Source organism: Natator depressus, chromosome 14 (genome assembly GCF_965152275.1).
Source record: "Natator depressus isolate rNatDep1 chromosome 14, rNatDep2.hap1, whole genome shotgun sequence".
Lineage (NCBI taxonomy): Eukaryota > Metazoa > Chordata > Testudines > Cheloniidae > Natator > Natator depressus.
Window position 1 is genome coordinate 222,285 of NC_134247.1, and position 26,744 is coordinate 249,028.

General features: G+C 44.1%; 1 protein-coding gene across 5 annotated transcripts in view; it reads left to right on the top strand.

Moving 5' to 3' along the window:
- The window catches only part of CCDC57 (coiled-coil domain containing 57), a 148,466-nt gene that overhangs the window by 66,545 nt on the left and 55,177 nt on the right, over positions 1–26,744 (top strand). For all 5 annotated transcript variants that reach the window (XM_074970547.1, XM_074970546.1, XM_074970544.1 and 2 more), the window contains 4 exons: positions 9,623–9,851; positions 12,081–12,217; positions 20,378–20,512; positions 20,920–21,139. In XM_074970547.1, coding sequence (XP_074826648.1) covers positions 9,623–9,851; positions 12,081–12,217; positions 20,378–20,512; positions 20,920–21,139 — 721 coding nt within the window. The remainder of the gene's footprint in view (positions 1–9,622; positions 9,852–12,080; positions 12,218–20,377; positions 20,513–20,919; positions 21,140–26,744) is intronic.

Sequence of the window (26,744 nt, forward strand, 5' to 3'; positions counted from 1 at the left end):
GTCATGCCCACCCCCTTTTGTTGTTGCTTGTCTAAGCTATGCAGATTTAGCTCTTTTAGTCTTTCCTCATAAATTGATTCTTCCATCCCCCAATAATTTTTATTGCTCTTTTGTGAACTCCCACAAATATTTCAATATCTTTACTGTAATGAGACACATAGAATTGAACGCAGTATTTTAGGTGTGATCTCCCCGGCAGCTGCAGCCCTGGAGCTCGGGAAAGTCGCCTCTTTCTCTGGCCGCCGCAGCCCTGCACATCCCAAATTCGACCCACCCCCTCATCTCACCCCACTGCCCCTTCCCTATTCTCTCCAAGGCCACTACCTCACCTTACATGTGCGTCTTCTCCAGGGTCCAGGCACCTAATTAGTGAAGCCACACCTTCATGGCTCCACTAATTAGATGGGTGGCCCTTCAATTTCTTGTGTGCGGCAGCCCAGATGCGCACCTTAGAGGGAACTATCTGCGGACCACCTGAATGGAGCTCGGTCCGTGGACCACAGTTTGAGAACCTCTGATGTAGATCGTTTTGCTGTCAAGAACTTAGTTTTTATATGTTGAGTGGTTATGCTCGTGATAGGTTATGCCCTTTAGGAAGCCACCTGATGTGCTGAGATACCACTGACTCTTCCTGTTCTGCCAGTTTGAGCCCCCTTTAACCTGTCTTGCTGAGCCAGGCTATTAAAGCCTCCTCTAACACTCACACAGGCAGGGCCACACCCAGCTGTAGATCACTCTGGAAAGACTCAGTTTAAGGGACTTGCTCCAGCACTCTGGTGCTCACTCCTTTTGAGGGGTACAAACTCAAAGATTTTATGAAATTCACCCCCTCCCTCAATGTGGAGAGAGGTATGCACACTTCTTGCCCCCCCAGTTAGAAATTACAGAAACTGGGTTTAATAATAAACAAAACAAATTTTATTAACTATAAGAGGCGGATTTTAAGTGGTAAAAGGGATAACAAACAGAACAAAGCAGATTACTGACCAAATGAAATCAAAAAGGCAAACTAAGCTAGTTTCACTAAAGAAATTGGTTACAAATAGTATTTCTCACCCTAGATGTTGTTGCAGGGAAGTTGCAAAGTTTCTGTGGTTCAGAGTTTCAGTTATATTCCTTTTCTGACTGGACCCCTGTCTCAGTCTGGACTCCCCCCTTGCATTCCCTTCAGGTGGCTTCTGTAGTCTTTCTTCTTGGCCAGACAGCCATGGAGAGGAGTCCAGTTTGCCTTCCTCCCCATCCTTAAATAGGATTTACATAAGGCGGGAATCCTTTTTTTTCCCAAACTTGACCCTCTTCCCTTACAGTAGAAAGTTACAAGAAATCCCAGGTAATGTTTTAGTATCAGGTTACAAGACCACCTGACTCTGTAGTATCACAGTGTCCATGAATCAGTGGCAGTTTGGAGCATCTGCAGGAAGGCCAAGCTTTTCACAGTCCATTGTCATCGCCGATGGGCCAGCCGCCCTGTCTGGCTTTTCCATTGTTGTACCTGAAGTGTTAGCAGTGGGCGTCACCCAAAGTAGCATAGTTGAAATACAGATACATAGTCAATATTCCTAACTTCAGATACAGAAATGATACAGCCATACAGATTGGATAATCACATTCAGTAAATCATAACCTTTCCAATGATATCTCACATGAGCCATCTTGCATGAAGTATATCTCAGTTATGTCATATTCATATCATAAGCATATTTTCATAAAGAATATGGAATGACATGTCACAATGCTATACTTCTATATAACATATTTTCCAATTGTAAGCATAAATGGGGGGTCAATTTTATGGATTTGCTGAGTTTCCAGTTAGGTTTTAAAGATAAAATCTAACAGACTCAATTTGCCAATTTGATAAGTATTTATGGTCACTATTGTAATGGAATTTAATCAGGATAACTTATTTTTATTGAGTTCAGGGAGAATTAGGGTATGTCTTCACTACGAATGTTAAAGTGCTGCCGTGGCACTAGTCCTAGGAGAGAGCTCTCCCAGCACTGTAAAAAAAACCACCCCAACGAGGAGAGTAGCTACCAGTAGGTGTACCCCCCTGAGCGAGAAAATGTCACCCCCCTGAGCGAGAAAGTTTCAGCACTGTAAAATGGCAGTGTAGACAAGGCCTTAGCTTATTAATTTTAACTCTAGGTTCTTTTCAGGTCAATTTTTACCTTGGACAGTATTTCTCAAATCAGGACATTTGGTGTTCTTAATCAACAGTTTATTCATTCATCCAAAAACACGTAAGTATATACACAGTGTATAGGTCAAGGTTACATACATCAAATTCTCTAGGTATGTCTGAACACACAAATACAGTCTCTTAAGCAATTGTCATAGGGTAAGGTTGAAGCTCGGCCATTATATGATATATCAATACAAATGATCAATATTTCTTATTACATTTTCTTATGCTTATCAATCATCAATTCTTTAACACCACTAACACATTTTTTATTCCAAGGAGTAAGGATGTTTATTTTAAAGACTCTTTTAAGAGTGAGGTCCCTGCTATTTGAATAGTTTGGTATGGAAAAGCCAAGTTTAAAATGTTAAAAGCAATTGCTGAAAGTTGTTATTTAAATCACTCCTAGGCCGCTTTGCTTGGGCTTACAAAGAAGAGGATGCATGTAACATTAATTAGCTAAAATCCAAAACATGAGGTCTCACTAAACAGTGTGGACTCAACAAGAGAACTTTCAGTTATTTATATTCAAGAACAGAAAGAGAAATACAATCTTTGAAATTAAATCTTATAGTTTCTTCTTCGTCCTATTAACCCTGAAACTGGATCCACATAGCTGGTCCGAGTGTTGGTAGCATTTCTGGATTCTGCAGCTTCTTTGTAAATTAATTCAGCTCTGGGGTCCACATGAGGGCAATCTTCTTATTTTCTATTGGGTACTGATTGTCAGGGCACTCTGATTTCAGCTTATTTTATCTGCTGCTTCCATTGATATCCAAGAGATGGCAATAGTGTATAAGAAATTTCTTCCATATTTCTCTGAGTTGGAGGGTTTTCATGTTTGATCAGTTTCAAAAATTGCATGTCAGGATTAGCGCACATTATTAATTGGAATTCCACCCCTCTCCTATTTTTAAGCAATTTCTCTTAATATTTCAAAGTTATACCCTGGTTATGTGATTATATCTTTCAATACCAGATAACCCAGGAAATCCCTTTCTGTTCTATGTAATATTCTTTTTCTCCTTGTGCTGCACAGTTCTTGCCACTTCTGTTGTGCAACAATCATATAGAAAGAAAACAAAAAATATTCCTTATAGTCTTTTAATTTAGTGGACATAGTCCATACATTCTTTGGTTGTATAAGCATTTCACATCTTTTAGGGCTTACAGTAGAACAGGACATGTTATCGACATACAGAAAGAGGGTTTAGAAAGAGGTACAGGTTCTAATTTGGGGTGAAGGACATACTGAAGAAACAAAGCACATGGTCAATACAAATGTATAGTTTATAATTTGGGGTGTAAACGTGAACTGGACTTCTTGGGACAACAAAGAAAGTTTGTCCCAGTAACAAACACAGCAAGCTGTTTGTGATTGGTTTAAACTCTCAGCTTCCGGATTGTTCCTGAATTATTGTCACAGAATCAAGGCCAGGTTTCCCACCTAATCCTAAAGTCACTACCTAATGGCCTGGATGTTGGCTGACTGAGCACCATGGAAAAGGACTGTTCTTTGCGTGGTCAGGAGATCTTAGAGCAGGAAATTGTCCTCAAGGAAAACCTGTTCTGCTAAGTGGAAAAGGTTCTCGATATGGGTGGCCCCAAACAGCCCAGAGCCAGTGCAGGCCTTGGTATCAAAGATTCTGGACTAACTGCAATTAAAACACACTGGACTCTTTCAGTTCAATTAAGGTCCATCTGGCAGCAATATTGGCATACTATCCACAGATACAATCACTCTCCATCTTCTCCCATCTAATGGTATCCAAGTTCCTTAAGGCCTTTTGCATACATACCATTGGTTAAGGACTCTGTTCCAGCATGGGACCTCAGTGCTATCTTTCATAGGTTTATGAAGTCCCCCTTTGATGCAGAGTACTCCATCCATCATCCTAATCTCAAAACAGTATTCCTGGTTTCCATTGCTTCATCCAGAAGAGTTGGAGAGCTCCAAGCACTCATGGCAGAATCCCCATATACCATATTTCACTGAGATAAAGTGGTCCTGAGACATGGTACAAAATTCCTCCCCAAGGTGGTTTTGGAATTCCACTTGGACCAATCCTTCAGCCTACGTGTATTCTTTTCCAAAGCCACATTCCACATAAGGGGAGAAGAAAGTTCACATCCAGGGCTGTTCAATACTATATGGACAGGACCAAGCCTTTCAGAATGTGCCCATGTCTTTTGTGGCTATTGCTGGCCAGTCTAAAGGCTTTCCCTAAGGCTTTCAAAATGAACCACACTTAGCTCTCTTTGCTATCAGCTGGATGATATACGTCTCCCGTTGACCTTTCAAGCTCAGTGCACCAGAGCTCAAGCGGTATCTTCGTGCTTCCACAACATACCAATATTGGAAATTTGCAAAGCTGCTTTGTGGAGCAACCCACTCTTTATTTGTCAAGCATTACACACAGGACTTGGCTGGAGAGCTGTATTCCAATCTTATTCAACTGATGCAGTGGATACACCTCTTGCCTGCCACCTTAAAGAGGATACTGCTTGCCAGTCACCTACAGTGGGAGCCACACTGTCACATACTTGAAGAAGACTGAACAGTTACTTACCCTACAATAACTGTGGTTCTTTGAGAGGTTGTAGTCAGTGTGGATCCCATGACCCGCCCTCCCTCCTCATTCTTGGATTCCTCAGCTGAAATGGCTTCCAGTAGCAATGGAACTGAGTGAGGGTCGGGGGTGCGCCACCCTTTATGCTCTTGCAGGGGAGCATGAGGAGTCACAGGGCAAATGTGTGACCTTTCCAGATATTGCTTGGGAAAAGATTCTGAGCTTGTGTGCATGGGATGCATACACACTTACAATGGGATCCATAATGAATACAACATCTCAAAGAACCAGAGTTGCTGTACGAAAGTAAATGTTCCTTTCAATCTAATAGGATTGAGTGATAACACTTCATAATTTACAGCCAAAAAAGGAGATTGTCAGATATCACTTGGGATAATCAGAGCCTGTTCAGTATGATCAACAGAAACATTTGGATGTTCATTCTTCTTCAGAACCCTCAGTATCCAAGGGATATAAAACAGTGTTGTCTTTGAAATAATAGCAGTTTTCCACAGTTTTATGTTTATAAATTGATTCACCTGTTTAGTTGCTTTAAAAGACTAAGGGCATGGCTACACTTGTGAGTTAGAGCGCATTAAAGCAGCCCAGTGCGCTCTAACTCACGACGCATCCACACTGGCAAGGCACGTAGAGCGCTCTGACTCCGCGGCTAGAGCGCTCCTGGTACTCCAACTCAGCCAGTGGAATAATGTTTGCTGTGCCCCCGCTGGAGCGCTGTGGCGCCAGTGTGGACGCCCTGCTCTGTTAGTGTGCTCTGATTGGCCTCCAGAAGTGTCCCACAATGCCTGTTCTAGCCACTCTGGTCATCACTTTGAACTCTACTGCCCTGCCCTCAGGTGACCAATCGTCAGACCCGCCCTTTAAATTCTCTGGGAATTTTGAAAATCCCCTTCCTGTTTGCTCAGCCAGGCGTGGAGTGCTCTCAGCACATCTTTCCAGGTGACCGTGCCTCCACACGCCAGGCGATCCCCAGTATGGAGCAATGGCGAGGTGCTGGACCTCATCAGTGTTTGGCAGAGTTCCCCACAATCTACCAAGAATATTTGTTGACGGTAGCTATCTATTTAATTTTTATGATTTGTTGATCACTAACATTGTGCTTAGTACTGTATATAAAGCGTAGACAGTGAGGCTTCTGCTTCAAGGAGTTTACAATCCATATAGACAAACAGTAGCGATTATTTGGACACACATAGCACAGGGTGAGTGTGACATTCCCCTCTGGTGTTATCTGGACTGGTGATCTGCTAGGTCACTCCAATCCTTGACTCTGGGAGCCAGCCTCACCCTGCTCTGCTGTGAGAACCACCACTCCTGGGCTGTTCACGCACAGCCTCTGGCATGTAAGCTGCTCCTTGGATTGTGCAATCAAATTACACTAGCCAATACCTCCGGTCCCAGATACAACCCTAGGAACCTCCATCTTGCAGTGTCCAGTTATGCCCACTGGACGTTACAAACTTATATGAGTTCATCAATTTAACAAAGAAATTGATATGTACCAGATTTGTTCTCCCAAGGGCAGTCTCTGACACGCTTCAAACCAAACGCACTGTTCCAGGTAGAATAAACAAACAGATTTATTAATTATAAAGGTAGATTTTAAGTGATTATAAGTCAAAGCATAACAAGTCAGATTTGGTCAAATGAAATAAAAGCAAAACGCATTCTAAGCTGATCTTAACACTGTCAATGCCCTTACAAACTTAGATGCTTCTCACCACAGGCTGGCTGATTGCCCTTCAGCCAGGCTCTCCCCTTTGATCAATGCTTCAGTTGCTGGGTGGTGATGTCTGTAGATGGAGGTGGAAGAGAGAGAAAGAGCAAGGCAAACGTCTCTCCCTTTTATCATGTTCTTTCTTCCCTCTTGGCTTTGCCCCCCCTCCCGCCCTTCAGAGTCAGGTGAGCATTACCTCATCAAAGTTCCAAACTGACCAAAGAAAGGGGGGTGACTCACTCGAAAGTCCAACAGGTCCTTTGTTGTTGCCTAGGCCAGTGTCCTTTGTTCCTGTGAGGCTGGGCTGGGTTTGTCCCATTCATGCCCTGATGAGGTGTGAACTGTCCCTCTGCTTCTGGAGAGTTTTTGCCTGGGCTTGCTTTAAGCCACAAGGACACATTTTCAGCCTCATAACTATATACGTGAAATTTCAACCTATAACATTACCATAACAACAATGCTCAGTACATCATGAGCCTTCCGAAGACACCCGACCTGAAAACTTTGCATTATATACCGCACAATTATATTATAAGGATGAACGTGGGGGTGCTGGGTGTTCCCCCAAAACACAGAATGTCACAGTGAGCAGATGTGAATTCCACACACAGTGCTACAGCAGTAATTTTTTATTTAGATTTACATTTCATACAATTAAATAACAGCAGTTCTTGGGTGGCACACTAACAGTAATAGACTTTATGGGTAAAATGTTTTCTTCGGAGAAAGAGGAAATCCATTGCTCCAGGTTAGGATGGAGTTCCACATGTAAGAGGTATCTGCCCATCCATCTGCATACCAGTGGGTCTCCTTCCTTTGGCGGTTCTTTCTGTTTCCTTCTACCCTTGGGGTATTTTTTCCTTCATCTTTTTCATTGCCTTCTCTCATCCCACCCCCTCATTCCTCTTCTTTGGGATCTCAAAATAATGGAATTGGCATGGGTGTTAGGAGTACGGAATTTCTGAGTTCTATTCCTAACTCTCCCACTCACATGCTATGTGCAAAGCTTGAGAAAATCACTCTCTTTCTGTGTGTCAGTTCTTTGAGTGCTTGCTCATGTCGATTCCAAGTAGGTGTATGTGCACTGCGTGCACAGTCGCCAGAAAGTTTTTCCCCTAATGGTACCTGTTGGGTCGGCTCAGGCGCCCCCTGGAGTCGCACTATCATGGCACTGCATATAGAGCCCTGCCGACCTGCCGCCTCTCCAGTTCCTTCTTACCGTCAGTGATGGTCGTTGGAGTGTTCTTTTCTCTTTCGTTTTCGAACAATCCTCTAGTGTACTCGTAGTTCCTACCTGTAAATAGTTTCAATAGTTAGTTAATAGTTTTTAGTAGAGTGTAGTGTAATGTTTGAACCCCCTCCCCTTGTTAGCTGGGGTTCTCTTCCCTGTTCCCTTCCGCTGCCCGGGGCCAGGGCATGCCTTGGTCCCAGGGGATTAAGCCTTACAGGGTCTGCCAAAAGCCGATGCCAAAGAGCGACCCACACACATCCTGCTAAAAGTGCCTGGGGGAATCGCAGCAGACTGATAGGTGTAAGATTTGCAGAGGATTCTGCCACTGCACTAAGAAGGAAAGAGACAACAGGCTAAAACTGTTGCTGATGGAGGCAGCCCTGTGGCTGCAGAGTCGAGCCCCATGGACCCGGCACCGGGTACTTTGGCATCAGTGCGTAGTGCACCAGCTTCAATCGGGGATGCTGCGGCACTGAGGAAGGACTCTGGGGTCAGAGACCCTCAGCATCATCACTCCCTAGCACCGAAGACTTCCTTGCATGCGGAAACCCAGCACTGCTCGCAGTTGCCGGTGCCTCTCAAAAAGCACAGGAAGACAGACAGAGGGTGCTCACCTGCTCGAATAACTGAACATGAGCCTGCTAGCGGAGGGCGACCCATGCCAGGCCACTCCGTCTTGTCCGTGCCTGATGCAGTACCGTTGACTCCGGGCCTGCAGAAGGGTCCATTGAGTCTAGCACCAGTGGAAGAGGATCAAGTGGAGGACTTAGAACTCCCCTCCACGCCAGAGATCTTTGAGGCAGCCACAGACCTCATAGCTCTAACAGGCCTGCGCTCTCCCGACCAACGCGAGAGGTCATCAGTCCCAAAGCCTCTGGCACAGCAAAGACCTCTGCTGCCATCAAGGGGCAAGCCAGTGATGATGCAGCATCACTTGCCTCCCCCTGGCACCAATCCCCGGCACCGTCAGGCACCGCGCCACCATGGTCTCCGCACTTGGACTCCTCAGCTTCAGAGTCAGAAGCGGAGTCTTATATATCTAGAAAGAGCCAGCACTTAGCAGAGTGGCATCTTCAGAGGTCGGAAATGGGACAATCCTTCCCACCCATGCCGTGGCCAGCGCAGTGGCCCTTTTGGACCCCATGGGCGTACCACCAATCCCAGGTGTCCTTTTCATGGCAGTCTCTTTCAGTTGCCCCAGATGTATGAGTCCCGTCCCAGGCCAGAGAGCTCTCTCGCGGTGCTGACGTCAGCACCGCTACCGGATCTGCAGTCGGCACTGCAGATGGCACAGTGGTTGGCACCAAGATGGGCACGGATACCAACGAGTGGGCGTGCATTGAGTCCGGGAAGCCAGACAGACAGGAAGGTCCCTTACCAGCCCCAGTCTCCTCCTCTTCTTCACCCAATGAGGCAGTAGCAGGAACATCCTAGGCGCCTGCCCCAGCTGATAGTAGAGCCCACCAGAAGCTCCTCAGAAGAGTGGCCCAGAATCTGGGGCTCCAGATGGAGGAGGTTACTGAGGTCTCAGACCCTACGGTGGACATCTTATCCCCCACAGTCCCCACCAGGGTAGCGCTCCCCCTTATTAAAACAATACAAGAGACCACTAAGACCATGTGGCAGACTCCGGCCTCTTTAACCCCCACAGCGAAAGGGGTCAAAAGATGATGATTTGGGCCCTGGTTGAATTTACACCGTAGTCTGCGTTGCTAATGGAAATACTAAAAATGGGCTCCAGTATTGGCTCCAGTTGAAAGTGTTACCATTCAACTGTTTTGTTTTGTTGTTGTTGTTTTTTTGGTGGGCGGGGACAACCAACTTCTAAGTAAAATAGTTTGTATCCTACCCTTATCCTTAAATTAAAGGAACTTTTATGCTGTCTCTTTCCCTTTCAGGATTCAGTGATTAAAGGGCTTCAAGAAGAGATTGTAGATCTCAGACAACAATTATCAGGGGTGGGGTCAAGCGATGGCCCCCAGCAGTGTATGAATTACTCCACACAGGAAATGCAGAATAAACTGAAGGAAGCAGTGAGAAAGATCACTATTCTGAGCCAAGAAAAGCAGCAACTAATTGAAATGGGAAACAAACTTCGAGCAGAACTTGGTGTAGTATCAAAGAAAGGTAAATTCATTCTATATAAGGCTTTTGTTCCTGATGGGAGAGTAAATCACAGGGATTTGAGACGGAGAGAGCCAGATGGGTTTGTCCACACTTACCGGTGGATCAATGAGTGACGATTGATGCATCGGTGGTCAATTTAACGGGTGTAGTGAAGACTCGCTAAATCAATGCAGATCGCTCTCCCGTCGACTCCACCGGATCAAGAAGAGTAGGGGGAGTTGATGGGAGAGCGTCTCCCATCAACATCGCATTGTGTGGACCCTGTGGTAAGTAGATCTAAGCTATGTTGAGTTGAGTTACGCTATTCATGTAACTCAAATTGCATAGCTTAGATTGAATTTCCCCTGTAGTGTAGACAAGGCCTAATGTGAAAGTAAAGTGCGGGGAATAGGCTGATCCTTGAGACAGTGCATTTCTGTTCCTAATGTGAGAATTAGGTGCTAGTGCAGGGGTGGGCAAACTTTTTGGCCCAAGGGCCACATCTGGGAATAGAAATTTTATGGTGGGCCATGAATACTCAGAAAATTGGGGTTGGAGTGTGGGAGGGGATGAGGGCTCTGGTTGGGGGTGCGGGCTCCGAGGTGGGGCCAGAAATTAGGAGTTCAGGGTGCAGGAGGAGGCTCCGGGCTGGGGTGGGGGAGTCGGGTGGTGGGGGGGAGAGTTTGGGCTTCAGCTGGGGGGTGTGAACTCTGGGGTGGGGCTGGGGATGAGGGGTTTGGGGTGCAGGAGGGGGATCAGGGCTGGAATCATGCTCTGGGCTGGAATCGAGGGGTTTGGAGGGCAGGATGGGGATCAGGGCTGGGGCAGGGGGTTGGGGTACGGGAAGGGGTGCAGGCTCCAGCTAGGGGTGCGGGCTCTGGGGTGGGGCTGGGGATGAGGGGTTTGGGGTGCAGGAGGGTGCTCCGGGCTGGGATTGAGGGGTGTGGAGGGTGGGAGGGGGATCAGGGCTGCATGGGAGTTGGGGCATGGGGAGAGGCTCAGGGGTGCAGTCTCCGAGCAACGCTTACCTCAAGCAGCTCCCGGTAGCAGCGTCATGTCCCTTCTCTAGCTCCTACGTGGAGGCACAGCCAGGTGGCTCTGCATGCTGCCCTGTCTGCAGGCACTGCTCCTGCAGCTCCTGTTGGAGCACCAGAGGGGGCCATTGGAGCGGGACCATTGGAGCACATAGGAGCCAGAGGGGGGCCATGCTGCGGCTTCCGGGAGCTGCATGGAGCAGCCCCCAACCCTGCTCCCCGGCTGGAGTGCCAGAGAGGGCCAAGCCCCAGACCCCAATCCCCAGCGGGAGCTCGCGGGTCGGCTTAAAATGGCTCACGGGCCGGATCCGGCCCACAAGCCATAGTTTGCCCACCCCTGTGCTAGTGGTTGAGAGCAAGTTTGTCCCTAATGCAGAAGGTGCTGGGCTAAAACATGACAAAGAGTTTGCCAGTCAATAACTCTTGGATATGGAAAAAGAAAAGGAGTACTTGTGGCACCTTAGAGACTAACCAATTTATTTGAGCATGAGCTTTCGTGAGCTACAGCTCACTTCATCGGATGCATACTGTGGAAATTGCAGAAGACATTATATACACAGACACCATGAAACAATACCTCCTCCCAAGGAGGTATTGTTTCATGGTGTCTGTGTATATAATGTCTTCTGCAATTTCCACAGTATGCATCCGATGGAGGTATTGTTTCATGGTGACTGTGTATATAATGTCTTCTGCAATTTCCACAGTATGCATCCGATGAAGTGAGCTGTAGCTCACGAAAGCTCATGCTCAAATAAATTGGTTAGTCTCTAAGGTGCCACAAGTACTCCTTTTCTTTTTGCGAATACAGACTAACACAGCTGTTACTCTGAATCTTGGATATGGAGATATTCAGTAAAGACCAACCTAGTGCTAAAGTGTCAGTGTGGACTTTGCATAAGAGTGAAAATCATTGTTTGATTCTCATGGAAGAGGAGAAGAAAGCAGAATAACCTTATCATCAAATAAACTTAAGATGAATTTTGAGGTCATGTGAGAGAATTTCATTGTAGAGATTTTAATTCTACTGGAAAAAGGGTTGAAAAAAATCACCATTAGGAAAAGATATTTCTAGGCCAGTTCTGACACAGCTTTGTATCCCTATGCAATGAGAGGCTGACATGTTCTGTAACTAAATGAAGGGGAAATTTTCTTTTAGTTAAGAGTGACAATATAGAAAATTCCCTCTTCATAATTTATTTTCTCTCCTTTTTAGGACTTCAGCATTACATTAGCTCTAAACAGTGCCCTGTTCATACTGTCTATGGTGCTCTGTATCCTAAAGAGCTTGCCAATGAAGCACAGCATCGACTCTCAGCTTTAGAGCATCTACAGTACCAGCTTACAACACGGGTAATGATATATCCTCCATAAAACTAGGTTTTTGATCAGATTATTGAGACACTGTGCTAAACCCATATTTTCAGTTGCATATAACTTTCCCCAGAATCTTTTTGGATTGAAATTTCTCATGCTAGATCTCAGCCGAGAAGCATTTTTGGATCCTTGTGAAAACTCCATTTGGCTGACTTTGAGTTAACTAAACCTAGAAAGGAGGGGAAATGTTTTTTACCTAAGAAACTTTCAGATTCATTTCTATGTTACTATATTAAAATTTCAGTCCTAAATGAGGAGTATGTCTGTCTTGAAGAAATTTAGATTTAAAATGACAGTTGTGGTCCATTTAACCTTTATTATTGGTGACATCAAAGCCAAAAAGAACCTAGTGTCACTTTCAGTTTCCAGTCTGAGTTAGCAGTGTTGGCAGTTCGAAAACAATAGTTTCTACTTGTAAACTGCATGAATTTGATGGATAATCACTGAGAAATAACAAGTGTAGAATCTTTCAAAGGTCTTCTTACCATGTCACTTTTCTAGAATAAAACTGCACTGTAAATCCTGCCCTCTCAGCCTAAAAAATTACATGTCCTGTATTACTCTTATCCAGCACCATCTTAATCATGCTGGCTTCACTATGGTGGATTCTGCTCACTTGTGTTTTAACACAAAACATGTTGTCACTTGCCCACTTAAAAGATACCGGACAGAATGCAAAGTCTGATTGCTACCTCTTAGCCTGAACCCTTCTATCCTCTAGCTAGCCCTACAGCGTTCTTATTTTCTCCTTAGTGGTATGTTTTTTTAAATTTATGATCTTTAGATCACACACACAATTCAAATTTCTTGACCACTTCTTGACTTTTACCTACCAGAATAAAGTAAGTCCCCCAGAGTCCAGAAAATTTGAAGTAGCTGACTAGGGAGCTATTTCACAAGTTGTTACTAGGCTTCCTTGATGAGGGGTGAGTCCATAGGTATGTACCTCCTGGGTTGTGTCTACTTTGGCTGAGGACGTTGGCTAATACTTGTTTCTCTTCTTTCAATGAAGGATGGGTCCTCAAGTTGTTCTCTGGATGATTCCTTGAAAGCACCCATGTGCTTTTTGCAAATACTGCTCAAGTGATGCTAAGTGCACACTTGTTTCAGTGAATGTTTATAAATGATGTATTTAAAGGAATGTGCACTGGGGCATTACTTTGCTGCCAGGAAGTAAGCGCCTGTGTGGTTTTTCTTTTTTTCCCTTTAAAAAAAACCAAAACAAACCAGAATAAAAAACTTACAATATAATTTAAGAATCTCACAGCAATGTTAACTTGGCCACATTGTACATCCACCTGTGTGGACCACTGTGAAGTCAGTGTTGTTCATCGGGGTGCAGGTGTCTGCCTTCACAATGCATCCTGGAGGACCACGGCCCTTGTTAATGCCACTGAGCATCATACATACAACTGTGTGAAAATGACCTAAATTGACAATTAGATTTGGGCCATTTTTATGTCTCAGAGATATAATTTTGCAGAAAAAAATACAGAAAATATATATTTTATATGAAAAAAATCCAAAATGCGACATTTTTCATATTTTAAAATGCAAAATGAAAATTAATTTGTTTCTGTAAGAAATCAGAATGATAAAATCATTATTTTTTGTGTTCAAGGGACATTTTGCAGTTAAGTTTCCAAAATTGGATTATTTTTGAAAATGCAAAAGTCTTGATTTTTTAAAAAATTTCCTTAATTTTTTCCCCAACAATGGGTCCTGTACTACTATGTGACAGTTTAAGATTAATTTTAAAGTTAGGAATCCTACAATGTCACTGTAGTGGGGTGATCACCCCGCTCCGGCCCTGGAAGGGTGAAAGCAGCCCTGGAGAAGGCTGCAGCCGGGTAAGAGAGATTAAGAACGGCTGGGGAAGCTGAGTGGGTTAGCTGACCACGGCTGTGGCTGGCTGAATGAGGGTCCAGCTGGCCCTTATCAGAGGGCTGGGGCCAGAAGCCAAGAAACAGTCTCTCTCTAGATGTTGAGAAGGAGGGGTCTGACTGCTGGGAGCTGAGCAGGGTACCTTAAGTGGAGCAGGGCAGGGGAAAGGTCAGAGGAGCTGGGGCGCTCTGGCCTGAGAAACCCCCAGGCTGCAGGCCTTGATGAAGGCCTAGGAAAAGGGTACTGGGGTTGCAGAGGGCAGTGCAAGGGTAGGCAGAAGCAGCAGGTCCAGACCCTTGTTGCCGATGATGAGTGGCAATTATACTGCAGTCCGCCCCATGGAGTGGGGGCTAGATGGTAACTGGCAGTAGCCAAAGACTGAGGTGAGGTGGGGATAGAGGGTGGGGGTTCTCCGGGGGGGGAAGACCCAGATCTGTGGGGATACTACCAGGGGGCAGCACCCTGGTGTGAAAGGGGCACTGAGGTCTGGGAGGGACTCGGGACCCAGCAGCAAGTGGGACACTGGCCTGCAGAGGGCGCTCCGGAGGCTGGAAATACTAATTCCCTGGACGACCAGCAGGAGGCACTGCAGGGGTGAGTCCTGCCCCGCTACAGTCACTTTGTAACTACTTTTCAGAGAAGAACCATTTTTTCACTGAAAAAATTGGAATTTGGCCTACTTATTGACTAGCCACATGAATCAAATAGCATAGCAGTGACTTTGTTTTTTCCAGTCTTGTCTGACTGGTTCTTTGGCTCAAAGAGAAAGTTACAACTGATATCCTTTTTAAAATCAGGTCTGATGGGCCATCAGTCTTGTGATTTTTCTCATCCTCAAAAGATTGTCAAGGTCTAATCAATATATGAATGATGCTTCATGCCTCATCTCCTTTGTGATCCTAGCAGCTTTAGTCATTAAACTGATGTGTATTTCACTTAAAGTCACAAGCTTTGCACATCCTACCTCTTCTGTTATCCTGTATTTGTCACTGATCCAACTGCTACTGGAATACTGTGTCCAGTTCTGGTGCCCACAATTCAGGGATGATGTTGAAAAATTGGAGAGGATTCAGAGAAGACCCATGAGAATGATTAAAGAATTAGAAAACTTGCTTTATAATGATAGACTCAAAGAGCTCAATCTCTTTTGGTTAACAAAGAGAATATTAAGGGGTGACTTGATCACAGTTTATAATTATCTTAATGGGGAACAAGTATTTGATAATAGGCTCTTTATTCTAGAAGAGAAAGGTATAACAAGATCCAATAGCTGGGGAAGTTAAAGCTAAACAAAGTCTGATAGGGGAAAAAGAATATTTTTTTAAAATGAGGTTTATTAACCATTGGAACATCACTAGCAATTTTTAAATCAAGAGTGGATGTTTTTCTAAAAGATCAGGAATTATTTCAGGGAAGTTCTATGGCCTATATTATGCAGGAGGTCAGACTAGACGATCACAATGATCCCTTCTGGCCTTGTAATCTATGTCTATGAATCCTTTGTCATTTGAAATTTCAGCTGTCTCTATATAACTGTTGGTGAGGGTGAGAATATTTGCTTTTAGCTTCTTTCATCAAATGTATTTTTACTTTCTTGGATAACAAGGCCCCAATCCAGTCAAGTACTTAAGCATTTGTGTGACTTTTGTAGCTCAAAGAGCCAGCGGGGCTTGCAGCCCATAGAGCTAGCTTTCCATTTTATGTTACTTAGCAGTGACACAAGGAATCTACAGGCCTGTATCCAGAACCAGATTAACTCTCCTGTGGGCCTGGGGCTATTAGATTTTGTAGGGCCCCTGAAGGTTTGGAGTGAGGGAGTGGGCTCAGGGCTGGGGCAGGAGATTGGGGTGTGGGAGGGGGTTCAGCTCCAGCTGGAGGGATGGGCTCTGGGGTGGGGTCAGGGATGGTTCAGGGGGTTGGGGTGCAGCAGGAGGTTTGGGGTGCAGGCTCTTGGTGGGGGTTTGGGTGCAGGAGGAGGCTCCCAGTTAGGGTAAGGGGTTGGGCTGCAGGAGGGGGTGCGGAGTGCAGGCTCCAGATGGGAGGCACTTACCTCGGGTGGCTCCTGGTCGGCAGTGCAGCAGGGCTAAGGCAGGATCCCTGCCTGCCCTGGCTCCGCACTGCTTTGCTCCCCGAGGTGGCCGGCATGTCTGACCCCTAGGCAGAGGGGCCAGGCTGCTCTGCGCGGTGCACCCTGTCCGTGCCTGCAGGCGCTGCCCCTGCAGCTCCCATTGGCTGCGGTACCCAGCCAATAGGAGCTGCAGCGCCAGCGCTGGGGGCGGGGGCAGTGTACAGAGATTCCCTGAACACCCCTCGCCTAGGGGCTGCAGGGACACATCGGCGAGTTGGCACTCGTGGCTCCAGCGGGGGGCGGGTCACTGAGGCTTGGGGGCCAGTTTCTGGCCCCGCAGCACGGAGACTTTCTGCGGGGCAGATGAAAAGAAGCAGTGGGCAGCATCCCCCCTCTTAGCCCAAGGCCCTGGGCTGCAGCCCCTAAAATCCCTGCATTAATCTGGCCCTGCCTGAATCCTGTAAAATATTAGTTTAAATAGTTAGAATTGGACATAATTAGCATAAGGCTTTGAGGCCTATGACCTTTGGTATAGAAAAATGATCCAACAGTTACCCTGAGTTTTGGGAAACAGGGAATAGCGTGCCTAAGGGGGGAGTCTGTGCATAATGATATCAGGTAATCACAAGAACATTGACCCAATACTAGGCTTGGATATTTTAGGATAAAATGTTGGCAAATCCTTAACTGAAAACTTGCCTTGGCAACAAATTGACGTATATGATAATTAATTGAAATTAATAATATACTAACCTATAGGATAAAGATACCCCAACATTATTTGAGTGTCTTCATTGTGTACACCAAGGCTCCCAACCAGACATTGAGCTTCATAATCTTGATTCTGTTGTGCCTTATTCTGGGACTAGAACCCTACTGCCCCCAGCTCTGTAAATTGTTGTTAAATGAAAATCAATAGCCATCAATAACAACTAAATAATGGGGTTATACTTAAGGTTATGCATGTACGTCAGTGCTTTGCTGGATCAGAGCCAAAATTAGCACAGTTCAGAATCAAACTTCCCCTTTTCCCTTCAAGAGGTTTGAACTTCTAGTTCTCCCATTGTTTGCAGTGTTGTTGTGCCTGTGTTGGTCCCAGGATACTAGAGAGACAAGGCAGGTGAAGTAGTATCTTTTATTGGACCAACTTCCCTTGGTTAAAAAGACAAGCTTTCTCACTTACACAGAGACAATCACTACATTCTGAATGAATGCACCCAGAAAAATTATAAAACAAAACTACCATATCACTCATGGATGAACACTTTTCACAAAATGATCACTCTGTATGTGTAGAGTCCTGCACTTAGGACGGAAGAACCCCATGCACCGCTACAGACTAGAGACCGAATGGCTCGGCAGCAGTTCTGCAGAAAAGGACCTAGGGGTGACAGTGGACGAGAAGCTGGATATGAGTCAACAGTGTGCCGTTGTTGCCAAGAAGGCCAGTGGCATTTTGGGTTGTATAAGTAGGGGCATTGCCAGCAGATCGAGGGACGTGATCGTTCCCCTCTATTCAACATTGGTGAGGCCTCATGTGGAGTACTGTGTCCAGTTTTGGGCCCCACACTACAAGAAGGATGTGGAGAAATTGGAGAGAGTCCAGCGGAGGGCAACAAAAATGATTAGGGGACTGGAACACATGACTTATGAGGAGAGGCTGTGGGAACTGGGATTGTTTAGTCTGCGGAAGAGAAGAATGAGGGGGGATTTGATAGCTGCTTTCAACTACCTGAAAGGGGGTTCCAAAGAGGATGGATCTAGACTGTTCTCAGTGGTAGCTGATGACAGAACAAGGAGTAATGGTCTCAAGTTGCAGTGGGGGAGGTTTAGGTTGGATATTAGGAAAAACTTTTTCACTAGGAGGGTGGTGAAACACTGGAGTGCGTTACCTAGGGAGGTGGTGGAATCTCCTTCCTTAGATATTTTTAAGGTCAGGCTTGACAAAGCCCTGGCTGGCATGATTTAGTTGGGGATCGGTCCTGCTTTGAGCAGGGGGTTGGACTAGATGACCTCCTGAGGTCCCTTCCAACCCTGATATTCTATGATTCTATCTGGCCTCTCAGTCCTCATCCTCAAAGTAAACCTGCACAACACCTTCAAAAGATGAGCCTAGGAGTTTGAATTAATAACTTTGCTAGACACTAAAAATCATGGACTCAATAAGGACAGTAGATTTATGGCTCATTACAGCAATCTGTAACCCACAAACCCTACTTTATCTTATGACTGCAGAGGTGTTGACTGCCCACTTCACCTTGAATGGTCTCTTGCAACATACATTAACTTCTTATGCTTAACAATCTGTTCAGCTTGTATTTAGCAATGACACTCTGAGTACCTTTCCCAGATCTGAGGAAGACTTCTGTTGTAAGCTTAACAGTTTGTCTCTTTCACCAACAGAAGTTGATCCCATAAAAGATATTATCTTACCCACCTTGTCTCTCTAGTTTCCCCCTGTCAGAAAAACTCTTCCGGGGAATTAAAGCAACAAAACTGTCTCACTTGCCAAAAATAAATAAATAAAAAATTGAAATATTCCAAGTTTTCAGCTGCTTGGCCTAGAAGGGCAAAACATCCAAAAGCAAAGCCAAGGAAGAACAATATAGTCACATAATGGCTGCACTCATCACTCTGGCCCCAAATTACCATGCCCTCCCTCAAAGTAACAAAGATCTCTGTCATGTTTACTGACAAACTATGTTTAATTAAGGATGTAGACAGAAGACTAGAATGCAAGTGGCACAAAGTTCACTCTCAATCCATCCACCAACAGCCATATGCTTTTCCAGTAACAATCAAAGGGAATTGTCGTCATAGCTTCAAAATCATGGTTGGCAGAGCTGTTGCAAACCTATGACTGTTAGTAAGATGCACTCCAGCTGCTTAAAGTGCTTGGGGGAAACTCATGTGAGGGAAAAGTGCCATATGTGTCCGGACTTCAGACCCTGCACTTAAAAGGACAGAGACATTAGGCTGAAGGTTGTCCTCATGGAAGCCGCCCTCAGATAAGTCTCAGAGGCAAGCCGCTCTGATTCAGCACTGAGTACTTTGGCATTGGTGCAAAGTGCTGCCTGGCACCGAGCTCTTTCTGCAGAGGTGCTGGAACTAGGGGTGCTGGGGGTGCTGCTGTACCCCATGGCTTGAAGTGGTTTCCAGTTTGGTTCAATGGCTCTCAGCACCCCGCACCCCCAACTATAAAAATTGTGCCAGCACCCCTGGAGGTTGTGGAAAGAGTTTGGGAGGAATTATTAAGAGTGGAGTTTTGGCCATTGTCAAGGGGTGGGCATCTTGAGCACACTCCCTTGTGGCTCAACTTGTGCATTGCACTCAGCACCCCCTTGGGTTCTTTCAATCAAAAACCCGTACCTCCTTCCTGGGATCTGATTTATTACAGTTTTCTACAAAGGATCACTTACTTGTTCGTTGCCCCAGGTGACCCAGCACTGGATCCCTAGAAAAGTCCTGGTCAGCTGTTCATGCTCATTCAGAAAGTTATTACCTCTCTACTTAGATAGGAGTGCTCAGCACTCTTCCTTGGGGCTGGGTTATAATTTAGCCAGCTGAAAAGTCTTAGCCAGCTGCTTCCTCAGCTGGCTCCTTTTTCCTCAATTAATCTTCAGGCTAAGAGGATCCAGCAGGCAGCTCTCTCTTCCTGGTTTCTGCCCTGTTATGATGGAATAGCTAGCATATATGCTAGTCCCCATCTCAGATCCAGCTCATTCCCAATTGACTGGGTGTGAGGGGAGCCTGGCCACACCCTCTCTGCAAGGCTCCTGGCTCCAGGCCCCTAAAGATACAGTGATGGGATTTCATCCCAGGCACCATTCATTCCTGGGACTGCTTCCTTTCTATCTATATCCCCCTTAGGTCCTTATATGGAATATTTCAAACCTTTACAGGTCCATGTCATGTAGTGGGGTGGGCCAACCACTACATGCTACTGCGTGAGCAGGGCAAACTACCCCATCATAGCAATACTGATCTTCTGGGTATATAACATAGTTTAATTTCCTACTTCATAATATCTCTATTTCTTGTGTATTACTGTAAGCACTAGACACATAAAACTCACCTGTAAATACAGTCTTTCCAGAGGCTCCGGAAACACATTGCAGGTTATCTGTAAATGTGTGTGTTAAATGAAATGTGCAATAATTTGGGCTGGCTTCTTTTCATAACAGGAGCTCCAGTATGCACAGCGACAACGTTTCTCAAGATTGACTTCTATGGTTGCCTTTCCTAGCTCAATAGAGAGCTTAAGTGATGAAAATGTTCCAAGTACCTGTGGTGAGACAGCGGAATTACCCCAGATTCAGGTACAGTACAGGAATTTTTTACTAGTTTGATCTACTTTTAACCATGTGCTTTAGTTCTATATAACACTCATTTTCTATAAGATACTGAAAATTCATTACTTTACTTATTAAGTGCAAAATAGTATTTATAATACAGCTTTATTTTATAAAACATATTTTAAACAAGTTGTATTCCAACCACACTGTCCGTGTTCCAACCTCATTCTCTTTCCCCTTATGCCATGTCTAAATTAGAAATAAAAACACAGCTTGTCTCCCAGCTGCTGAAACTATCTAGCTATCTCACTGAGAAGCTCCCAGTACTGACCCTCTCCCGTCCCCCTGCCATCTTTTGATTAAACCAATTTCCAGGTGTCATCCATCTGAAGAGTAGATATCCTCTTAAGGGGATGTTCTGATTCTCACAGGTTCAACTGGAATCTTCTGTAAGAAATTGCAGTCCAGGGCAACAAAAGGAAAGTACATCCTCAGAAACAAACCAATCACAGCAACTCAGTAGGGAAAGCCAATCCCAACAGGCCCGGATGTCATCATCTGGAGTACACAGCTCTCTCCAGGATATTTGGCAGATTCTAGATATGGGATCAAGCCCTTCTATTCTCAGCCCTCAAAGCAACATAGATCAAGGTAAGAATGACTAGGAAAGAATTCACAGTATGAGGAGTGAAGGTACAGTAGTAGATTCTCTCTGTTTACACTGATTTTACTATATGAGAGGTTTCAGAGTAGCAGCCATGTTAGTCTGTATTCGCAAAAAGAAAAGGAGTACTTTTGGCACCTTAGAGACTAACAAATTTATTTGAGCATAAGCTTTCGTGAGCTACAGCTCACTTCATTGGATGCATTGAGTGGAAAATACAGTGGGGAGATTTATATACATAGAGAACATGAAACAATGGGTGTTACCATACACACTGTAACGAGGGTGATCACTTAAGATGAGCTATTACCAGCAGGAGAGCGGGGGGGCGGGGTGTGTGTGCGGGGCGGGGGGAAAACTTGGACACTATGGTGCTAATAAGCGATGGTCACGAACACCACCCTATACCGGAAACCTGCTGACCACTATTCCTACCTACATGCCTCCAGCTTTCACCCAGACCACACCACACGATCCATTGTCTACAGCCAAGCTCTACAATACAACCGCATTTGCTCCACCCTCCTAACAATTTATTGGCACAGATTTAAAGAAATCTCTGTAATTCTGGGGCACTGTGGATTAATGTTGCATAGGGTTTAAGGCCAGAAAGGTCCATTAGATCATCTTGTCTGAACTCCTGTACATCATAGGCCAGTACATTTCATCTAGATACCCCCTATATAAAAGGCAGAGACTTTGGTTAGACCAAAACATTTCAGCCCTCAGGAGACTTAACTATGTGAGAGAACATTCTGAGAACAGGAGAAACCAAGGTGGAACCAATACCCAAGGTCCTTGCAGTGGCACTGAATTGATTGAGAGGATCCCAGCAGGTGAACTATGCCCCTTCCTGCAGAACAAGATGAAAAATCCTCAAGGCCCCAGCCATTCTGACCTGAGGGAAAATTCCTTCCTGACCCCAAATCTGGTAATCAGTATGATCCTGAGCATATGAGCAAGACAAGGTGTGTGAGGTAATATATTTTATTGGACCAACTTATGTTGATGAGACAAACAAGCTTTCGAGCTTACACAGACTCTTCTTCAAGTTTGAAGAAACTATCTACCAGCCATGCATCTAGAAAGAAGATCCTCTGTAACTTCTCAGACCACTGGTCCACTGCTTGGTGTCCCATCTCCAGCTGTAGCCTATCTCTGATGCTTCAGAGGAAGGCAAAACTGAAAACAGATTACATACAATTGTGCATCAGCAAAAAAAATTCCTTCCTGATCCCTGTAGGCAACTGGCTGAAGCCCTGAAGTATGAGATTTGATTAAAGAACTGCAAGTGTTATGAGCCTATTGAGAGCGATGCAGGCAAACCTGTTCTCCCCATGGCCTTGAAGGAAGGGGACGACTAGGGGAGACCCAGTCACAGATTCCAAAATCAGAAGGGACCATTATGACCATCCATCCCTGCCCCCTTGCATACACAGGCCATAGAATTTCTCTTAGAAGCTTGATTAAAGTATATCTTTTAAAAAGATATCTAATTTCTTCATAAAGACTCTAAGCGATGGTGAATCCACCATCTCTCCCAGTAAGCTGTTCTAATGTTTAATCACCCTCACTGCTAGGAAATTGTCTTATTTCAATTTGAATTTATCTAAATTCAACTTCCAGCCATTGGATCCTGTTATGCCTTTGTCAGCAATGTTGGAAAGGCCCTCCTCCCCATCAGATCTCTTTTCTAGCTGTAAGTGCCTATGTGCAGTGATTGAGTCACCTCTCAGCTGTATCTTGGATAAGCTGAGCTCACTAAACCTCACATTTTAAAGCTTGGTTTTTGAGCCCCTGGATCATTTTTATGGCCTTCTGTTGAACTCTCTGTAGTATTTCCACATCCTTCTTGAAGAGTGGCTACCAGAACTGGACACAGGATTCTAGTAGTGATCTTACCAATGCTATGTACAGAGTTCACTTACCCACTTCTACTTGATATTCCCCTTTTTATTACATTCAAGGAGCACATTAGCCCTTTTTGTCACCGCATTGTATTGAGATCACATGTTGAGTTGATTATCTATCATGACTCCTAAGTGCTTTACCAAGACAGAATCTTGCATCCTGTAGGTATAACCTCTGATCTTGGTTCCCAGATGTATTACCTTGCATTTGGCAGTATTAAAACACATTTTGTTGCATTGTAACCATTTAACCAGGCAATTCAGATCACCATGTAACAATAACCTGTCCTCCTCATTATTTACTACCCCAGCAATCTGTCTCATCTGCAAATTTTATCAGCAAATGTTTTATAAAATCATCATTTTATAAATCATTATTATTTTATAAATTCATCTAGATTATTCATAAAAATATTAGTGTGATAGTATGATATCTCACCATTACCAACTGCATTTTGAAATCTGTCAGTGAACCAGTTTTTAAACCATCTAATGTGTACCCTGTTAATTGCATATTGTGACATTACTCAGGGTACAGTCTGGACTGTTGAACAGATGCATTCCCTCAATTCTCCAGCATGGGGTGCCTTTTATACTGCTTCATTGTAAGAGCAACCACTCCTGGTCTGCTCACAAACGGCCTCCAGCATGTAAATCACTCCCAGCTATACTGTATGAGTGCTATAGCCAGCCACCGATGACTTACACTGCAGGGCAATACCAGGAAACTCTCAGTCCCAGACTTTCCACGAGAAATGTGGATTTTGTACTGCCCAGTACTGTCCTGGGCAATACAAGCTCATTGAAGGTACATCATTTCATTAATAGAAAATATGCACAAATCCTGTTACCCCTGTCACTGGTTTAGATAAAGCAATAAAGCAAGTTTATTAACTATAGAAAGATAGATTTTTTTTAAGTGATTACAAGTAGGGCTGTTGATTGATCACAGTTAACTCATGCGATTAACGCAAAAAAATTAATCGTGATTAAAAAAATGTATCACACTGTTGAACAATAGAATACCAATTGAAATGTATTACATATTTGGATGTTTTTCTACATTTTCAAATATATTCTATTATGACACAGAATACAAAGTGAAGTGTGCTCACTTTATATTTTTATTACAAATATTTGCACTGTAAAAATGATAAACACAAGAAATAGTATTTTTCAATTCACCTCATACAAGTACTGTAGTGCAATCTCTTTATCATGAAAGTGTAACTTACAAATGTCGTGGGGTTTTTTTTTTTTTGGTTACATAACTGCACTCAAAACAATGTAAAATGTTAATGCCTATAAGACCACTCAGTCCTCCTTCTTGTTCAGCCAACTGCTAAGACAAACAAGTTTGTTTACATTTACGGGAGATACTGCTACCTGCTACTTATTTACACTGTCACCTGAAAGTGAGAACAGGCGTTCGCATGGCACTTTTTTAGCTGCCATTGCAAGCCAGATATGCTAAACATTCGTATGCCTCTTCATGCTTCAGCCAACATTCCAGAGGACATGCTTCCATGCTGATGATGCTCGTTAAAATGCAGTTGTATTGTAGAGCTTGGCTGTAGACAATGGACTGTAGACAGTGCGTTCATTGAAATTGTGACATGAACTCCTTGGGGTAGAACTGTATGTCTCCTGTTCTGTTTTACCTGCACTCTACCATATATTTCATGTTATAGCAGTCTCGGATGATGAACCAGCACATGTTTGTTTTAAGAACACTTTCACAGCAGATTTGACAAAATGCAAAGAAGATACCAATGTGAGATTTCTAAAAATAGCTACAACACTCAACCCAACATTTAAGAATGTGAAATGCTGTCCAAAATCTGAAAGGGATGAGGTGTGGAGCATGCTTTCAGAAGTCTTAAAATAGCAACGCTCAGATGCGGAAACTACGGAACCCGAACCACGAAAAAAGAAAATCAACCTTCTGCTGGTGGCATCTGACTTGGATGATGAAAATGAACATGCGTTGGTCTGTTTTGCTTTGGAATGTTACTGAGTAGAACCCATCATCAGCATGGATGCTGGAATGGTAGTTGAAGCATGAACGGACATGTGAATCTTTAGCACATCTGGCACGTAAATAGCTTGCAACGCCAGCTACAACAGTGCCATGCAAACACCTGTTCTCACTTTCAGGTGACGCTGTAAACAAGAAGCGGGAAGCATTATCTCCTGCAAATTGTAACCAAACTTGTTTGTCTGAGTGATTGGCTGAAGTAGGACTGAATGGACTTGTAGACTCTAAAGTTTTACATTGTTTTATTTTTGAATGCAGTTGTTTTTTTTTACATAATTCTACATTACAGTACTTGTATGAGGTGAATTGAAAAATGCTATTTCTTTTGTTTTTTACAGTGCAAATATATTTGTAATAAAAATAAATATAAAGTGAGCACTGTATAAATAAATATAAAGTGATGCATCCGATTAAGTGAGCTGTAGCTCACGAAAGCTTATGCTCAAATAAATTGGTTAGTCTCTAAGGTGCCACAAGTACTCCTTTTCTTTTTGCGAATACAGACTAACACGGCTGCTACTCTGAAATCTCTCTACATGCTTCAGCAGTATTACTGGTTGGATCTTTCAGCCAGATCCCTCCCCAGTCCAATGATGCTTCCTTTGTCCTTCAGGTGTTGTTGATGCTGTGAGTAGAGATGAAAAGAGAGATCATATGGGGCGTCTGTTCCACCATTTTTATATCTTTTCCTCCTCTTTGAGAAACATCTCCAGGTGGGGTTAAGGAGACCAAGTCTGTGGGATGGGAACTTCCAGTGTTTCTTTGCCAAGATGTAAATTTCTTGCTCACACTCTTTCCTGCCAAAGAATAGCTGCTTAACCAAGTGATAGTCCATTTAATTTTGTTGACACCTAGCTGAGGTGTCAATTTGCCTTTTGTTTTTGAGGATCTGGTTTGTGCCTGCTTTTGTGAACTTGGAATATGTCTCAGTAATGTTATACAGTAGAATCTTATAACTTTACATACAATGTTGTTGTCACACACATTTTACCAGCACAGTATGAGTTTTCCAATGATACCTCACAAGGCATACTTTGTAAAAAATCCATTATAGTTTTGTAAAAAGGGTGAACATAGGGACATAGACTGTCACACATATAATGCAAGTTTGTAAATCAAAATGTCATGTGGTACTAGGTCAAATACCTTGGAGAAATCCATATATATTCTATCAACACAGTTCCTTTTATCAATGCTGTCCAAAAAAGACAACAGATTTATTTGACAAGATCTACCTTCTGAGAAACCATGCAGACTGGCATTAAGTTGTTTTGTTTTGGTTTTTTTTGCCTCTAATCCTACGTTGCTAGTCACAAATTAACTGTTCCATTATTTTACCCAGACTCTGTCTGGCTGATCGGTCTGTGGTACCCTGGATCATCCCTTGACCTTTTTTAAATACAGTAACTCACTTAAAGTCGTCCCGGTTAACGTTGTTTCGTTGTTACTTGCTGATCAATTAGGGAACATGCTCGTTTAAAGTTGTGCAATGCTCCCTTATAATGTCGTTTGGCAGCCGCCTGCTTTGTCCACAGCTTGCAGGAAGAGCACTCCGTTGCAGCTAGCTGGTGGGGGCTTTGAACCAGGGTGGACTGGTAGCCCCCCATCAGCTCCCCACTCCCCTAAGTTCCCTGTGCAGCAGCT